We start from the raw sequence: 19,533 nt of genomic DNA on the forward strand, positions 1-19,533 counted from the left end.
ATGTCACAGCACAATGTGTCAAGCCATTGTAAGAAGGTTTTTTCATATGCAGGGACACTGTGAAAAAATCTTTGCTGCCTTATTTTTTTTATCAAGAAGTACCTGAGTGATCTGTTGGTAAAATTCTTGGTAACACTTTATTTTACGGTGTCTTTGTTACACATGTTACATGTAATTATTATAGTAATAACAGTTAATTATGCATAATTACATGCAACTAACCCTAAACCAAACCCTAATCCTAACCCCAACCCTATAGTAAGTACATGTTATTAATGATTATTACTTAGTACTTAAATGTATAATTACACTGTAACAGTGATACCGTAAAAAAGAAACCAAGGAGACATCTCTTTTTTTATGTGAACTTTCACAACTGTTATTCTACATTTGCCCAAGTATCCAACAACGTAAAGTTCAGATTACCCTGACATTTAATTGCCACCCCTTTGGAATTATTTGAAGCTGAGGAGCAAGCAAGAACACGGAAAAAAAACGATTTAACATGAAATTTGTATCCCTTTAGATGAGTCTCTTGTAAGAAGGCTATATTTATTCTTTGTTTCCACAAATAAATCCAAGGTAGCAACTCGTTTCACTGGTTTATTCAGGTCCTGTACATTAAGGCTGAGAAAGTTCAACTTGACACTATCAGCCATTTAAGCGACAATAAAAAGTTAAACAATGTAGCAAACAGGAAAAGCAAACTATACAGTAGGAGAAAAAGGTTTCCGCAAGAAAGCTCTCCCATATCTTTTTGCTGACCACCCATCATTAGTTTGAACACATGGTTCATAGAGAAAAAAAGAGATATATTTTTTAAGACCAGGAACAATCATCACAAACCTAAAGATAAGAGTTCACATATTACCGTCCATAAAAGTATTGGCATCTTTCGGGTCTCTGAACATTTTCTGTATGCGTTCACCTTGAAGACAAGCACCACGTATGCCTTTCTTATTAAGTTCGGGGCAGATCGGGTTGAAGGCTCTCCTTGTGGTACGGACTGTAGGTGAAATGTCAGGAGCGATACAAAGAAGTTGATCCTCATATTGAAGCTGGCCTTAGCGCCTAGCTGCGATCAGAATTGTAGCGACGTTTCTGGAGCGATGAATCTACGATGGAACACCTCACTACGGCAAGCATAAATTGTCTTCAACTCCACCCTTGTTTGCAAGCGCCTAACTTCGCCAATTGGTCTGCACAGCACATTTTGCTTTTCTGAACATTTTACTGGGTAGACTGAGTAACTTAAGGATAAAATATTTCACATTTATTTAAAAAACAGGAAATCTCTCGTTAATGTCAAAGTATTGCAGTCCCATTGTCTGCCAGTTGGCGCCCCAGCAAGCACAAATCCCAGCATCTCGTATAGGATATGTTACAGTAATTTTACTTCTTGAGACTGTTGCCCGGGGTTAAAACTGTAGTTAATCAATCATTCATTAAGGTATCTGATGCAATGTAGCCATTTGAAGATGAAGATTCAGATGTAGGCCCATTGTCCACATCTGTAAATAGTTGATTTTGTGTTAGTCAAAGTACTGCTGTATTGTTTTATACATTTATTCATTTTGAAGACATCAATAATATATAATATGCTACATGTTAGAACTAGACATAATTGCCAACTTAATTTTGATTTCTGCATTGAACCCTTTCCAGTCTGACTGCATTTATCCCCATATTTCCAAAATCAAGTTATTAGATATACACAACCAGTCAAAATTTTAGGGTCAACATGAAGATTTTAAAGCTAGATTTTGACATAAAAAATCTAGTTTTTTTTTTGATTTACATAACTAAAGAAAATTGTAAATTTTGGAGTATCTCTTTAGATTATAGACCCCAATTTACGCAATTAAACTTGATTTACAGAGTACCTTTTTGTAACAAAAGTGTACCTCTACAGTCTTGCCATTAACATCAGTGAGCGCTTGCATCTTTTATAATAGCTGTGCATGAGTGTTTCAGATGTCTTTAAAATGAAAAGATGAATCTCAACATCATACAGTCACTATTGGAAAGAGGTCAAATATACAAAAGATGCTGAAAAAGCAAAGAGTGTGTAGGGACTGGAGGATTTTTTGTCAGTGGACAGTTTAATGGCTCACATAAAACAAGACACTCATGAACAACTATCACAAAACATAAAACAGTCATTGATCATCCAGGTTGCACAATACTGTAAAAAATCCAATCAATGAAATGTTGGATGGGCAAAAATATATAAGTTAAACCAATTTTCTTGTTTGGGCTTAGTTGAGAAGACATATTATTTTAAGTCTATATAAATATTTGTTTAAAACATTAAATTAATGGTTATTTTCAAATCCAGTCAACATTCAGAATGGCTAGTGTTGACTGAACTAATTAAAACAAATCTGGTAAATATGTGGACTTATGACAGCTATGTTTCCTGACAACAAAATGCTCAAAATATTACTGTTATTTGGTCACAAAATGTAATTGTAAGAGTTGTTCAGGCGTGAATTTATGTGCTTACAGTTTAAATATGCGGTCGGTTAATAAAGATATTTAAAAAATGTGCTCGGACACTTTCGGACGGAGATGAGCTCCAGAAGAGCTCCAGAAATTCACCGGCACTTAAGCGCTCACACCCCGCCCAAACAAACCTTATAAAATACAATACTGGCGTGCATTTTGAGACAAAACAGTAGCACTCATATGTTAAGAGATGTCAGTATTTTAGTCAGTCCTGTCCGAGAAAACCGCCCAATAGTGTTTAATTAAGTTACGTGTGATGTCTGAGGGAAATTTGGCCTAACGTTGACGTTATTTAGGGAATAAAGTCTTTCACCGTCAAGCTTTACTATATTAAACATGTATTCATGTATGTATTTATATTTCTCTGTTTATCAAACCAGAGCGGAGATGATGTGGAGAGGCAGACCAGAGGGAGACATGGCGAGAAGAAGTTCTCCTAAATGGCCCTGGAGATGTTTTGACTGACTTTGGAGTGCTTTTTGGACTGTTTTATGGCCTCTATTTAGAGAAGACTTTATTCTGTGTTCAGTCTGTATGATAAGTGAATAAAGCTTTTGTTTTAATGTGACTGAAGTTAATCATTTTGTTAACAACACCAGCATAAATTATTTGATAAATAATTTAAAAAAGTTTATTAAAAATTCCCAAATAATAAATATTAATTGAAGTAACACATAAAACATTGAGTAAATACTTAAATTTTAAATTTTGAGTCTTTGCTGTAAGTTTTTAAAGATTCAACTGATTAAAACATTTTAGTTGAATGAACTATAAAGCTAGTTGAGCTAACATACTTTTTTATATTTTAGTCAAATTTGGGCCAACTAAAAAACAACAATCCAGGTAACACTTTGCAGACAGAAATTGAGTGAACGTAAAATTTCTGTGGAACTAGTTACTAAAAAATAATTCATTGAGCCAACAATTTATTTTTTACAGTGTATGTAACCATTTGAATTGGATTAATTATTAATTATTGTGTCTTGTGGTCTGTTTGTGAAAATCTATTTTTTAAATAGTATACACTGTATATACTTACTTCTCCTTTGCATCCTTCTCTCAAATGAACCCTGTAATTTAAATATATCAGAGTCAAGTTAAAGTCTTCTCAAAATGACTAATGTAGCATAGATTAAGAATCAGATTATTCACACATAATTTACATAGAGATGTTTGCTTTATATAATGTTATTTTCCCAAGTATTTCTGGAATGGAGGTTCTGTAATAACAGCTTTCCTGGCAGTGACTCTTGAACCTGCAACCAAAAATGACACCAAGACTTAAGACTTGTATGCTTTAAAGGTCACGTTCTTCCTGATTCCATTTTTCAAACTTTAGTTAGTGTGTAATGTCACTATAATAACATAAATAATACCTGCTCAAAGTTCACAGAATTTTATTAACAGAATTCCCTTACATACATCCTTCGCATACAGCGAATGGCCGGTTTGTACTACAGCCCTCTACTTCTCAGTTGAATAAAAGAGTTTTTGACTAAACGCCGCCCACAGGAATACGTCAGTAGCCAGCTTTGGCTCAAACAGCTCCTCTAGGATGCTTTCAAATCACAACACATTAACTTGTTCTGGGACCTCATAGAACAAGGAAGACATCCGTGAAAACAGCGGTATACAGATAAGTAAATTAAATTCATGTTGCTTGTTTTGAACTAATGGTCAAAACTCATTTTTAAATAATAGACCATACTGTTATTTGAAATGTTAAAAGATTATTCCGGTATTTAACACTTTGAGTCTCATTTCTGGTTTGTTTTGGATGAACTACAGTGATGGACATTGAAATATTGACAATGGGTCGTGTCTTGACTTTTTGACTCGTTTAGAAGCGTCTCTTGACTGCTTCAGAATGGAAGTCAATGACCATGCACAAACATGTCATTAAAACAACACTTAACGTTCATTTTCAAAACGGTTCTACTCACCGAGTGGTTCGTGGTGTTCGTTGACAGAAAATTGGCTTTATAGTTTCTTTTTGTATTGGTTTTACTACAGATAAAGAAGTAACAGAATAAACTCACCTCTCTGTCTAAAAGCGTCCCAAACACCAAAACAAAGAAACCCTTTAAAAGAAACTTTACACATAAATTAAGATGAAACAACATTACACTTGTATTGCTAGCTGTGATATTCTTCAGTCAAACGTTGTTTATTAGTGTTTTTATTAGATTCCATGGTGAACATGCTATGTAAGGTATAATGTACTGTACTGTTAAATAAACCTTGGCATCTGTTAAATAGATAGATCTTGTATCAGTTTTAATGACATTACTACTTATTACACAGTGATATGAATAACTAAACAGACATAAAGCACTGATTTGAGATGAAATGTTGTATTACTTATTAAGGAACAGCAGTAAAAGGTCCTATATATTAGCAGTCCAAAAGCAGTGTAATAAGTATGTTAATACTAAATAATAATACATAATAAATGAATAAAAATATATATAGCATTAAAAGGAAAGCATGAATAAACACATACCTGCAGTGAATTGAGGATTGCAAACACCACATGAATGCCAAAGTTAGATGACACCATGCTTCCAATGCCAAATCCCCATGTTAGACCAAAGATAGGAGTCAGAATGACCAGACATCGTGCAATGATCACAAGAGTGTGTCTCTCATCTGATTGAGCACCAACTTCTCTCGGTAATATCTTACACACAACCACAATATAAACCAGGAGGTTAAAGGCAACAATGGTCAGGGCTGGAATCACAAATGCCAGCAGAGACTTAGATTCAAACCAGTTTAGCCAACATGCATCTCTCGTCCAAATATATCTACCAGCTCCAGCTGTGGATGCCACGGTAATAACCGCTATGAGCAAAGGTGCACAATAACCAACTGTGAATGCGATGACCATCATTTTAGCCCTGGATATTTGAGATGAAGCCATGGCATTGCGGTTTAATAGCAAAAGTGCTGAAATGAACATCCAGAAAAAGAGAGAAAGATACAAAAAGTGAATTAAGAAAACTGCTGCACTGCAGGGATTCACCGGTGTAGGTTGTCCTGGATTTGCAGTTGCAGCTCCAATGATAAACCAGATGTCTGCAATCAGCAGTGACACAGCGATGTTGACTATTGAAACGTGGCGCATGTATGACGTATCATTTCCTGTCACTGACTTCCATACGATCATCTCAATGATGAGGGACAGAATCAAGCTGGCCATTGAAATAGCTACACCAATATATGTTATATAATCTAACGCAGGGTTATCAATTGCAGACATCAGGATTGAAAAAGAGGTTGTGTGGTTGCATTCACATGTAACTGTTTCCTTCCCTGAACCCTTGACTTTACATCCAGTGGAATCCCAGTGATCGAGATCAAAGTTCCAAAAGACACACTGAGGATTTTTTAATGATGTATTTGTAATGTCAAAAGTAAATGAAATATTGTTAATATTTTCGTGAACCTTTATTACAACCACGTCTCCATTGATGTGGTTTTCTGATGTCTTGTTGTCATTATTAGAAGTATTTCGCGTTGGTAAAACATTGTCAAGGTTTGTGAAGATAATAATGGTTATGAGGGTCGGTTCAACATTTGGTATCATAATCTGAGTAGTTGAGTCTGGTAGTAAAGATGTTCCAGTAAATGAGTTTTCAATTGTTGTTCTAGTTAACTGAATGGAGGATTGACTAATAACAAAACTGTCATCTGAAAGACAATCACTTATAGTCTCAATAGCTTGCAGAAGTTCAGTGCTTTTGTTTGCTATTGTATCATCATTGTTCAATTCTTCCCATGTGTTTTTAGATTCATCTGATACAATAATGTCCACTGTTTTAAGAAAGTCCTGGAAATTAAATGAAAATCATGATTAGTGATCAAATAAAAAAAAAATGCAAACAAATAATCATAATCGAATTGACTGTCACAGTTGTCAGTCTTTAAAATTTCTTTGTTATCAGCTGTGATTGGTTCCTGATTCTTTACAGTGGGGGTCTTTTATTACATCTTAATTGTAGTTAGCCACAATTTAATAGAAAATATAACAAAATGTTTTAATATCAGTATTTTTTTTAAGGTAATCAAGAGATGTTATGTCATGTGAGAAAGTATAAATGTAATATAATACGGTACATTTGCTTGAAAACCTTAGCATACCTCCATCACATGTTGACTGATTGTAATAGTTTGTGACATACTAGCAATTCTGTAGAGTATCTCAACAATTGTTTTGACAGTCAAAGCAGATTGTGATATCTCAATATTATTCTGCTTTGCAGTGTTACTGAGGTTTGACATAAACTCTGGAATTTCCTCCACAAATAAGACCTAAAGTACATTACAAAACAATAAGAAATGTATATATTTTATTAATATTAATTTAATTAAAATAAAATAAAAATAATGTTAAATTTTCTATTTTCTATACTATGACTGAATACAATTAATAGATTACCTCAGCTTTTCTCTCAAGGTCTTTGATAGCTTCAACAACACAATCTTTTTTTATAGGCATCCAATAATTTTTAAGATCTATCTGTTTACATTCATAAGATATGAGGCCCTTCAGGCCATTTTCACACAATCCTGTTACATTGTCACCTATTTTTCCAACTCCAAGTGATTCATTTATACAGTCATACTCTGGAATTTGACAGAAAATAATATAATGTTTAAAAAACAACAACAATATTGTTTAGTCATTTATTTCAACTAGCAGAAACAGAATTAAAAACTTTCTACTAAATAATGTAGAGAAAGAGAGATTTTATGCTCACCTCTGACTGTCTGAATTTGAATTCTGCTCCAACTATAATGAAGTGTTTCTTCATGTTCTTTCATGTTCTTTAGTTGGCATGTGAATATTCTATTTCCCTCACATTTTGTGTCCAAGATTTTATGATATAATGTGATGCAGCCAGATCCTGATTGCATAAAACAAGCAAATGGAATTAAATAACAATCAAGGATTTCACTACTGAAAATGATCTTCTATACATCTCTCGCTCAACACTGAGGATAAGTAATCAATAATCAGTGCGCCATTAAAGGGATAGTTCGGCCAAAAATGATATTAAACCCATGATTTACTCACCCCCAAGCTGTCCGAGTTGCATATGTCCATAATTTTTCAGACAAACACATTTTCGGATATTTTAGAAAATGTTTTAGATCTTTCAGTTGATTAAATGTCATGTTACGGGGTCCACGACCTTCAAGTCCAAAAAAAGTGCGTCCATCCTTCACAAATTAAATCCAAACGGCTCCAGGATGATAAACAAAGGTCTTCTGAGGGTAATCAGCACGGTGTTGTTGTAGAAATATCCATGTTTAAAACTTTATTAACGAAAATAAATACCTTCCGGTAGCTCCACCATCTTAGACTCCTCTGTATTCAGGAGAGAGTATTAGCGTAGTGTACGCACTTTTCTTAGTGACGTATGACAAATTCGGAGGGCGGGGGCACAGAGCAGCAGCAGAGTAGCCTCCGTAGGCTGCGTAAGCTCTCATCCTGAATGCGGACGCGACTAAGATGGCGGCGCTACCGGAAGGTAGTTATTTTTGTTAATAAAGTTTTAAATATGGATATTTCTACAACAACACCACGCGGATTACCCTCAGAAGACCTTTGTTTATCATCCTGGAGCCGTTTGGATTTATTTTGTAAAGAATGGACGCACTTTTTTTGGACTTGAAGGTTGTGGACCCCATAACATTACATTTAATCAACTGAAAGATCTTAAACATTTTCTAAAATATCCGAAAATGTGTTTGTTTGAAAAACGATGGACATATGCAACTCGGACAGCTTGGGGGTGAGTAAATCATGGGTTTAATATCATTTTTTGGCCGAACTATCCCTTTAAGTAGCTTTGTTCTTTAGAGCTCGCTGGCCTTCTCCAGTAAATAATGAAGAAGCGATCATGTTTCCACCCTCGGGCAGTCTACTGTTACGTTTTAAATAAAGAGGAAGATGAGCTATCTGTCACAAGACTGGTGAGGGACTTTCTGTTGTCGAAAGCTGAGGAAAAGACCATGAAGCTCCCGCAATCGGGCGGTCGAGGCCAGGATGAAGCCGACACTGAGATGACAGCCATGCTATCTCGGGTAGCTAAAAGCATTGGGTTACAATGGACAATCTGTCTTGGCTACGCGATTCAGTTTGCCAGACGCCGTTCCAAGTTTCACTGCGTTCTGTTTGCATCTGTCAGGGGCAAGAACGCCACTGTACTTTGGAAAGAGGTTGTTTCTGGCCAAACAGGTGATCGAACACATCCATTTAGCTGAGATGTCTTCAGGCTTTTACAGCCCGTATTTCATTGGGCCAAAGAAGGGAGGGGTACTATGCCTCATATTGGACCTTTGAGTGATGAACAAATATGTTCACAGCTTACCGTTCAAGATGGTTTGCAGACATCAACCTAAAGGATAAGTATTTTTTCATGTGTTGACTCCTCACAGAACCTTCGAAGGGAGAGAGTACAAGTACAGGGTCCTCCCTTTCGGTCTGTCCACGGCCCCCCACTTTTTTTTACCAAGATTATCAAGAGATTTATTCCAAGAGTACTCTAGCTCCCCCAGGGAACAGGGCATTCACGTACTAAACTACCTAGATGACTGGCTCATTCTAGCAGACTCGCAGGAATTAAGGGCTCATTATAGTTGTGTGTATGTCTTACTGCATATCCACAATGGCGTAGGCTCTGCATCAGTTTTAATATATACTTCTGCATTATCGTCCACGTTGACATGCAAACACTTATGCAGACTGCTCGTAGGCAGTATCTATGGATGTAACCACAATATTAGCTCAATCGCCAAAAAAGAAGAAGAAAAGCAGCAGTTTTGAAAAGACCAGCAGTGATGGAAGGAAATAGCCAGCGACTTTTGTTGCAGTTTGAGTTAAATCACTCCTCAACTTGGCCCATCTTTGTTCTCACTGTCGCAAACGAAAAAACCTATGACACAGTTTTTTTATCTGAGGGGAGGGGTTCTGGTGGACCAATCACAGTGCTTGTGATCCATGAAGAACTGACATGCTGTAAAAATTTTGGCGAGGTGCACATGAGGCTACCCAGAGCTACACACAGGCTATGGATAACCTACAACGTAGCTACAGCTTTCATGTTTCCTCTCACATTACTGTCTTTGTTTCCTCAGGTGTCAATTACAGATCATTCAGGAACTTTCACGCCTCCTCGCATAAAAATTCTAAATCAATATATTGTTTTATATTGTTTATACTTTTGTCATAACACGTTTATGTAGTTCCTGACTTGGGCACCTGATGTCTATAACACCTTTATTCTCTCTCTCTCTCTCTCTCTCTCTCTCTCTTGCAATGTCTAATGACATTACGCATTCTCAAGGATGTTCTTACGTTGTGTTATTCATGGACCACGGAAGGTTATGTGCATGGTGTCGAAAAAAATTGATGCTTGAGTTCAAATGAGTGGTAAAACCATGGTCGGCAATTCAGAAAATATGAAAACCCTCGCTTTGCATCCATGCACACAGTGTCAGTTGTGCTGGTTTGATGTCAAGTTTTTATAAAATGCAAGTTAATAATATAATAATAATATTACCATGTGTTTTTTATTAGTTCATGTTTTATATCATTTATTTATCTTTTCTTTTGCTGTGCAGTTTTTATGTCTGTACTGCCAAAATAAATAAAATAAATGCACTGAAACTGCACAGTAGCTTTTATAAAAAATATAACATGTACCTGAATTTGTCACGTTATCACCAGGAGGAATTCCATCCCACTCAATTGGGTAACCATCTGCACAGCATGTCAATGGCACAACCTGGTCTTTACACTTAATCTTAATTTCAGTTTTATCCACTATGATTTTGGGACGTACACAAACAATTTTTTGCCACTGAATGTACGGCATTGTGGACCTTTCTATTATACACAAGTATCTACCTGCAAGTAAACAAAGACCTACATATTATTTTATACAGCAAAACCAGTCAATGTATTACTTTGTACTTACAAATTCTGTAAAAATAAATGCATAAAAATAAATGCATACCTTGGAAGTCATACTATAGTAATAGCACTGTTGCACTTTCACATTAGTAACACTTTCAGTAGAATCGGCATAAATCACATAACTTACCAGTGTCACTTTCACTTGCATCTTTCACAATTAGAGTGCTATTGTCATTTGTAATGGTGTATTTTGCACTGTTTTCTGCAGGATCTTTGTCATTCACTCTCCATTTCATTATTCCCTTAACATTATTTGGACGCATACACCTCAGCTCTACACTTTGGTGAGGATAAAATGTATCTTTGGTTGTCAGGATTTTTTCCTCTGAAAGTAAAAGCAATACAGTACATTTCAGCTTTCTTAATTTTACAAGCAATACTCATGCTCATATCATCAAATGTATGAATATTATGTGAGGCAGCAGAATGAACGTTGACCAATAAACACCAGAAAATAAGAGATCCATATAAAAGGAGAATTCAGAAATACGAATGTTTTAAGATTTTATACCACTTTCAGCAAAAGCATCCTGAGCTAAAGGGATCCCTTTTTTTGCTAGTATGTTAGAAACATTTGCATTTGCTAATGTTAAGTCCAGGTTATTGTTGGTCACAGTAATCTTGTAATCTGCAATAATGCTACCAGACCTATGAAGCAAAACATGCACAAAATAAGAAGATATTTGATTAACAAAAGGGTTAAAGACAACAACACCTGTGAAGTATACAGTAGATTCTAAACTTTCAAACCTAAAGCCAGTGACTTGAACTGAACGTTGAATGTAGTTAGGCAGATTTCTGTAGCTTTCTTCAATCTGTAAAAAACAAAAGCACCCAATGTACACTGAAGAGTGTGTAATACTTACAGTTACACTGACATATAGACATAAAATACATTTAAGATTTAACAAAATTAATTGATTGGCTCCTTTAGTGCAATTAAACAAAATGTTAAATTCCTTGTTTATTTTCCCCCAAAAGGTACAGTACCAAAACAAAATCAGTGTGTTTAATATATGAAATACTCACTGCTGACTTAATGCGATCTACATAAAAATTGTACTTCGCTTCAGTTTTGCTGGTGAGACTGGAGTCAAATGTGTGATCTATTCTCATCGACATTTTAATAACTGGAAAAAAAATGAATACAAAATTTACATTTTAAAATGTAACCTAAAGTACAGCATAATCAGTGTTAGTACTGAGGATAGTTGTTTAAACCTTTTAATACTATCTCCATTTTTAAATAATGATGTGGATATTAAACTGTAGTATCAACGGATTTACACAACAATGCTCAATACTAACACTAAACCTTATGATACTGTACTTTGTAAAACATTTAAATAACCCTATTTTAGAAAACATAATCAACAAAAACAAAATCAAAATGAAGTTTAAAAACTCTATTTTCTAATTTTTTTTATTCTGTAAAATGTAATTTTTAATGCATATTTGTTAACAGAGCCAAACTCCCTGTTTACAACTGGTATTAAGATGCGTTTTGGTCAATTGAATCACAAGCGGACAAAAGAGAAACATGCCCGTTCACACCCGGTGTTTTAATCCACTTCTTTTGTCTACTTTTGTCCGCTTCTGTCCTGATTATTTCAAGGGGACGGTCTATGGGCGAGTCCCTCTACTTTCATTAAAACATGAGCGGGAGGAATGACAGGTTTACTTTGATGCATACTAATATTATGTCAGAGTACTGCTGCTTTTACCCGCTCACAAAATAAATAAATGAAAGAGGCAAAGAGCATCCACTTTTAGTTTTAATAATTCTAGCCTAAGACCTCGCTGAACCCTGTGGGTTCACGCAAGAAGTAAGGGCTGATTTAAAAAAAAAAATGTTGTCAGTACATTTACACATTAGTTCAGTAGGTGAATAGTAAGCGGTCTTTTGTGGCTGTTCGAACACATACAACCATGTGAGCCTCTACAGCACAAAAGCAATTTAGTTACATGCGACTAACTCTAAATGTGACCCGAATGACCAAAATGCATCCTAATACCAGGTGTAAACAGCCAAAGAGCGAAGTTTACAGTGTTAGTCAAATTATTTTTCTGAACTAAATAAATTCATAAAAAAAATGTATTGCATAATTTCATCAACTTAATTGATTTAATTAAAACATGGACAGTTTGCTGGATAATATTAATAGTTATCATTAAATATTAATTTGTGGTGTACCTCATTATTTTAACCATACCTGTTTGTGTTGGTTTCATTGTAGTTGATGCTTCTGTTGCTATATTTGTTGGTGCTGGTTTTGCTGTAGTTGTTGTTGTTGGTTTTACTGTAGAATTTGTTGTAGTTGTTGTTGCTAATGATGTTGTTGCTGGTTTTGCTCCAGTTGTTGTTCTTGTTGGTTGTACTGTAGTAGTTGTTGTTGTTGGTGTTGCTGTATTTGTTGCCGTCGTTGTTTGTGTTGTAGTTGTTGTTGTTGCTGCTGCTGATGTTGTTGTTGGTTGTGCTTTAGTTGTTGTAGTTGTTGGTTGTGCTGTAGTTGTTGTTGTTGTTGTTGTTGGCTGTGCTGTAGTAGTAGCTGTTGTTGTTGGTTGTACTGTAGTTGTTGGTTGTGCTGTAGTTGTTGTAGTTGTTGGTTGTGCTGTAGTTGTTGTTGTTGGCTGTGCTGTAGTAGTAGTTGTTGTTGTTGGTTGTACTGTAGTTGTTGGTTGTGCTGTAGTTGTTGTCGTTGGCTGTGCTGTAGTAGTAATAGTAGTAGTAGTAGTAGTAGTAGTAGTAGTAGTAGTTGTTGTTGTTGGTTGTACTGTAGTTGCTGTAGTTGTTTGTTGTGCTGTAGTTGTTGTCGTTGGCTGTGCTGTAGTAGTAGTAGTTGTTGTTTTTGGTTGTACTGTAGTTGCTGTAGTTGTTGGTTGTGCTGTAGTTGTTGTCGTTGGCTGTGCTGTAGTAGTAGTAGTAGTTGTTGTTGTTGTTTTTGGTTTTACTGTAGTTGCTGTAGTTGTTGGTTGTGCTGTAGTTGTTGTCGTTGGCTGTGCTGTAGTAGTAGTAGTTGTTGTTGTTGGTTGTGCTGTAGTTGTTGTTGTTGGTTGTGCTGTAGATGTTGTCGTTGGCTGTGCTGTAGTAGTAGTTGTAGTTGTTGTTGTTGATTGTACTGTAGTTGCTGTAGTTGTTGGTTGTGCTGTAGTTGTTGTTGGTTTTCCTACAGTTGTTGTTGCTTGTGTTGTTGTTGTTGGTTGTGCAATTCTTGTAGTTGTTTGTGCTGTAGTAGTTGTTGTTGGTGGTGCTGTAGTTGTTGTTGGTTGTGCTGTAGTTGTTGTCGTTGGCTGTGCTGTAGTAGTAGTTGTTTTTGTTGGTTGTACTATAGTTGCTGTAGTTGTTGGTAGTGCTGTAGTTGTTGTCGTTGGCTGTGCTGTAGTAGTAGTAGTTGTTGTTGTTGTTGTTGGTTGTGCTGTAGTTGTTGTCGTTGGCTGTGCTGTAGCAGTAGTTGTTGTAGTAGTAGTTGTTGTTGTTGTTGGTTGTTCTGTAGTTGCTGTAGTTGTTGGTTGTGCTGTATTTGTTGTTGGTTTTCCTACAGTTGTTGTTGCTTGTGTTGTTGTTGTTGGTTGTGCAATAGTTGTAGTTGTTTGTGCTGTAGTAGTTGTAGTTGTTTGTGCTGTAGTAGTTGTTGTTGGTTGTGCTGTAGTTGTTGTTGTTGGTTGTGCTGTAGGTATTGTTGTTGGCTGTGCTGTAGTAGTAGTTGTAGTTGTTGTTGTTGGTTGTTCTGTAGTTGTTGGTTGTGGTGTAGTTATTGTGCAGTTGGAATTTGGTCCACATACAGATGAATTCACCTGACATTCATTCACATCTGGAAAGAGTATTGCACATACAACAAAATAAAACTCGATATTTTCACTAAAAAATAAAACACATATATACTCTTATGAATAAATGTTCTTAAAAGTTTCTTAACAGTGATGTCATAGAATAACTATTTTTGGTCCTCAAAAAAAAAAAAAAAAACGTCAATGGTTCTTAGACAAACCATTTCTTTCATGACTTTTTATAGACAGCAATGTAGCTCAGTGTTATATTTGATTCACACTAGATATGATAGGTAATTTACGAAGGTAATACACATTTTTTTTAAGAGTGTACTTATGCTAGTGTTGTATTGGGTAGCCAATAAAAAAGATTTAATAAAAAGAGATGATTTCTAATAAATTATTTAAACTCTTATTGGTGCATATATTATTATTACTGAGAGTTAGAGAACCCAGATCTGATGTGAGATCTCACCTGTGCATGTGTTATTGATGCTGATGGTGAGATTTGGGAATGTTGCTGTAAATCCATCCAAACATGAGCAATTATAACCTCCATTTACATTTGTGCAGTTTGAATTTGGTCCACATACAGATGAGTTTACCTGACATTCATCCACATCTGGAAAAACAACACATTTAGAGGTTAAAAAAAACTTGTAGGTCATGCTCACAGTCACACTTGTAGACTGTATTTGATGAAATATTTGATGAACATAAACATGCCGTGGCTTTTCATATATTATTATTAATGACAAGCTGAGAACCCGGGTCTGATGTGAGATCTCACCTGTGCATGTGTTATTGATGCTGATGGTGATATTTGGGAATGTTGCTGTAAATCCATCTAAACATGAGCAACTGTAACCTCCATTTACATTTGTGCAGTTGGAATTTGGACCACATACAGATGAATTTACCTGGCATTCATCCACATCTGGAAAAAGAACAGCACAATAGAAAATTTTACTTTAAAACTTTCCTAATTAATAAAACTATTTTAACATTATGATTTGATTATAATGTATTTTTTATAAAAACAATAGTACAGAATATCGACCTTAGCATCAACAATACCAACACTGAATTAGGAAGAACACATAGGGGTGGTTTCCCGGACTGGGATTAGTTTAAACCAGGACAAGGCCTTCGTTTAATTATGAAATATAACTAGTTTTACCAAACATACCTTACTAAAAACATGTGTGCATTTTGAGGCAAACCAAAGGGCATTGATGTATTTTAAGATATGTCAGTGCAAGTCGTTTTCAGTTTGGACAGCTCTTACATTTATTTTAGTCTAGGACTAGTCTAATCCCTGTCTGGGAAACCGCCCCATATAACCAAAAGTTCAAAACCTCAACTGTCAGCCATACAATAAACAATCTTGGTAATTTACAGAACAGAAGTGAAGCAAGATTTCTTAAAAAATACCTCGCCAAACTAACCCCAAACCAGTCTTATTTTTATATGGGGCGTTTACCGTACAAGGATTAGCTTAAGCCAGGACTAGGCCTTAGTTTAATTAGGATATTTAAGTCATTTTTAAAAGCATAGGCTTAAGCCCTATTTGAGGGGCTGTAGAGGGAAACCACCCCTAAGTGTTTAATAAGTAATTTACAATAATTACATTTTAATTTAACTTTATTTTACTACAGCATTGAAAATTGAAATATGTACAATAATAAAAATAAAAGAACAAAACTGGAAAAGTGATGATGGTTGGGCCCCTTAGCGTTCTAATGGGCCTATATGCCTGAAATCCTCTACACCCCCAGTAATGTCGTCCCTGCCACCAGTGCCGGTCCTACAGTACATAATAAGCCATATAAACAGTTGCATGGGCTCTCTGTGGCCACTAGGGGGCCCCCCTATCGTGCATGAAAATGTAGTTGCTTGATGTGCCTGTCAATCATGTGCATTAACGTAAACTGTGCAAAATGAAAATGAAACCAGTCTGGTGCAAAGAAGATGAAAGAAAGATGAAAGAAAATGGGGTTGAATTAACAAGATAAAATACTTGTAAAAGTGGTTCTATACAATGCAATCACTTAGTAAACATACTAAATGGCCTGGGCCGGGTTTCCCAAAAGCATCGTAAGGCTAAGTTGATCGTAAAAACGATCCTACGAATCATCTTAAAATTACGAGCCGTTTCCCAAAAGCTTCGTAACTTAAGTAGCACTTGAAAATCATCGTAGATCTACGAGTGCTCTGGAGTAATCGTTCATACATAAGTGCATCGTAAGACAAACAAGGTCACCTGCAGGACAACCAGCAAATTGCACTCCTGCAATGACGATAATGTAATGTTTTAAATGTAATGTATATTTATTTATTGGGTTCTTCTTTGTTTATTTGTTTAAATTACTTTAATATAAAATATTTAAAATTAATATGAGAAATCAAAATTAAATTACAATTAAATTATAATTTTGGTAATAGTTGGTACTATTAAATTGATAAATGGTTCCTACCAATTGCTTCTATAATTAATCTACAGTAAAAAAAAATAATTGTTTTGAAGTGAAATTGTCACGACTGGGATGCAGGAGTGAGGAAGTTAGGACGCATGTGCAAAGTTCAGATGAATAAATAACATTTATTAACCAACAGAAACAAAACACGAGGAGTTAAACAACGGGCAGGTAAGTAACACAGGAACACTCAAACAGAGAACAACAGGAACAGACGTGGAACAGCGACAATGACAATGATCCGGCGACAGGTGAGAAACAGACAGCAGTATAAATACACAACACTAACAGGGAACAGGTGTGATGAATCAGTCCGTGAATGTCCAGGTGACGTAATCGGAGAGACAAACAAAACATGACACGGATCACCGTGACATGACCCCTCCCTCTAAGAGTGGCTACCAGACACTCACCTAAACAAAACAAACACAAAAGTCTGGTAGCGAGAGTCCAAGGGAGGGGTGGAGGGCTTGGGGACCCTGGCGAAGCCGGCAGCCGCCGGGATGAGACCAACAGGACGGTTGGCCGGACTGCGCCAGGAGAACCGGAGCGATCGCTCCGAGAACCGAGGCAGACGAATTACCCCCCTCCTGGGAATCGTCGACGATCAGATGCCCCCGGAAATCATCTCCCATCCCCTCGCGGAAACGGAGACCCTCGGTAGCCACCCCGGGGAAATGATCGGGCGTGGTCCGTTCCGGATCCCCCTGCGAGCAGGATGGTGGTCCTCCGAGGGACCGTCGACGACGACTCAACCGTTGGGGGACCGCCTGGGCCGATCCTCCTCCCGCAGGCCCGCAGGAGCGAGCGATCGCTCACGGTGGTCCCCAAGAGACATCGGGGCTGATGGGGAATGAACCCCGATGTCACTACTCCCCCTCGACGAAACTCCTGGGGGAGCCGCCCTCCGTGAACCTGCTGCGTCCAGTTTGGCTGGATCATTCTGTCACGACTGGGAAACAGGAATCAGGAACATGAGGAGTAAAATGACGAACAGGTAGCAAACACAGGAACATCCAAAATGTGAAACGGGGAACAGACAGGGTAGTAATGACAATGACAATCTACCGGCAACCGGTGTGACAGAAACAAGGCATATAAATACAAAGACAATTAAACATAAGACAGGTGTGGTGTATTGGCTTAATGAGTCAATGAATGTCCAGGTGACGTAATCGGAGAGACAAACAAAACATGACACGGATCACCGTGACATGACCCCTCCCTCTAAGAGTGGCTACCAGACACTCACCTAAACAAAACAAACACAAAAGTCTGGTAGCGAGAGTCCAAGGGAGGGGTGGAGGGCTTGGGGACCCTGGCGAAGCCGGCAGCCGCCGGGACGAGACCAACAGGAACGGTTGGCCGGACTGCGCCAGGAGAACCGGAGCGATCGCTCCGAGAACCGAAGCAGACGAATTACCCCCCTCCTGGGAATCGTCGACGATCAGCTGCCCCCGGAAGTCATCTCCCATCCCCTCGCGGAAACGGAGACCCTCTCTCGGTAGCCACCCCGGGGAAATGATCGGGCGTGGTCCGTTCCGGATCCCCCTGCGAGCAGGATGGTGGTCCTCCGAGGGACCGTCGTCGACGACTCAACCGTTGGGGGACCGCCTGGGCCGATCCTTCTTCCCGCATGCTCGCGGGAGCGAGCGATCGCTCACGTGGTCCCCAAGAGACATCGGGGCTGATGGGGAATACACCCCGATGTCACTACTCCCCCTCGACAAAACTCCTGGGGGAGTTATTAAAACATTAAAATAATTTTAAACAAATAATTGTTTAATGACTAAATTTTATAATATTTAGTCATTAAACAATAATGAAATTATTATAAAAAAACATTAGTGTTCATTATTATAAAAAAACATTAGTGTTCATCAGCTGAAGATCATTAGCCTAAACAAGCTTCTGCTAAAAATTCGAGTCATTCTATAGGTGACATTTCAGCACTTGACAAAGGGATAGCGACTCATAAGTAGCACTTAAAACCCAGCTGCGAGCGATCGTTTCACGTGCATCTTTGGGAAACGCACGTAAATGAACAACGAATGTTCGTTAAGTAGCTCGTAGAAAGAGCTCTAAAGAAATAAGTTCAATCGTTATCGGGAAACCCGGCCCTGATGTGTTCTGTAGACGTTTGGCCATCTGTATACATTTCTCGGTGGCCGGGCAGCCGTTAAACCCCCAAGCGAAAAAAATTGGGAGAAAACAATACATAAAATGACAAGGAAAAGAAATTTGTGCCACGGACATGAAAATCTTTTTATAGAAATTTGTGTTGAGTGACATGAAAATGACAAAAAAAATTTGACAAACCTGCCCTGAACACGAATAAATTAATAAAATATTTTGTGACTATAACACGACTTGCCATTTTTGGCCTTTGGGATCAGAAACTGGAGTACCCGGAGTAAAACCACGCTGACACATTGAGAACATACCAACACAAAAAAGCCACCAGATGGTTTGAACCAGGGACCTTCTTGCTGTGAGGCAACAGTGCTACCCACTGAGCCACCCCAAAATTAATGTCAGTAACTTAATTATTGGACAGAACACACATTGGACAGTTTTAATAAACCAGCATTGGGTAATTTTTTAACCCAGCAGTGTGTTACGTACAATATTTACTCATCACGGGCCAAACCCAACCCAACATTAGAGATTAACATAACAATATTTAGAGATTAGGGAAACATAACTAACTGTTAATTAAAGGGAGAACTGAATAGCCGATCAAAAACTGTATTACAGTTGATTAGAAAAGAAGATTACTAAAAACTAACACAA

At 37.3% G+C, this 19,533-nt stretch overlaps 1 protein-coding gene across 1 annotated transcript; it reads right to left on the reverse strand.

The window, feature by feature from the left end:
- Positions 1 to 3,553: 3,553 nt before the first annotated feature.
- LOC135749721 (adhesion G-protein coupled receptor F1-like) lies at positions 3,554 to 18,215 on the reverse strand. The gene is made up of 14 exons (XM_065268371.2): positions 18,164 to 18,215; positions 15,054 to 15,200; positions 14,739 to 14,885; positions 13,556 to 14,290; positions 13,271 to 13,492; positions 12,709 to 13,203; positions 11,525 to 11,625; positions 11,224 to 11,310; positions 11,007 to 11,115; positions 6,950 to 7,137; positions 6,652 to 6,822; positions 5,012 to 6,340; positions 4,548 to 4,589; positions 3,554 to 3,764 (listed from the first exon to the last, which is right to left on the reverse strand). Exons 1-14 carry the CDS (start codon positions 18,213 to 18,215, stop codon positions 3,687 to 3,689), a joined length of 3,903 nt encoding a protein of 1,300 aa, XP_065124443.2. The 3' UTR covers positions 3,554 to 3,686.
- Positions 18,216 to 19,533: the final 1,318 nt, after the last annotated feature.

This window comes from Paramisgurnus dabryanus, chromosome 12 (assembly GCF_030506205.2).
Source record: "Paramisgurnus dabryanus chromosome 12, PD_genome_1.1, whole genome shotgun sequence".
Taxonomy (NCBI): domain Eukaryota; kingdom Metazoa; phylum Chordata; class Actinopteri; order Cypriniformes; family Cobitidae; genus Paramisgurnus; species Paramisgurnus dabryanus.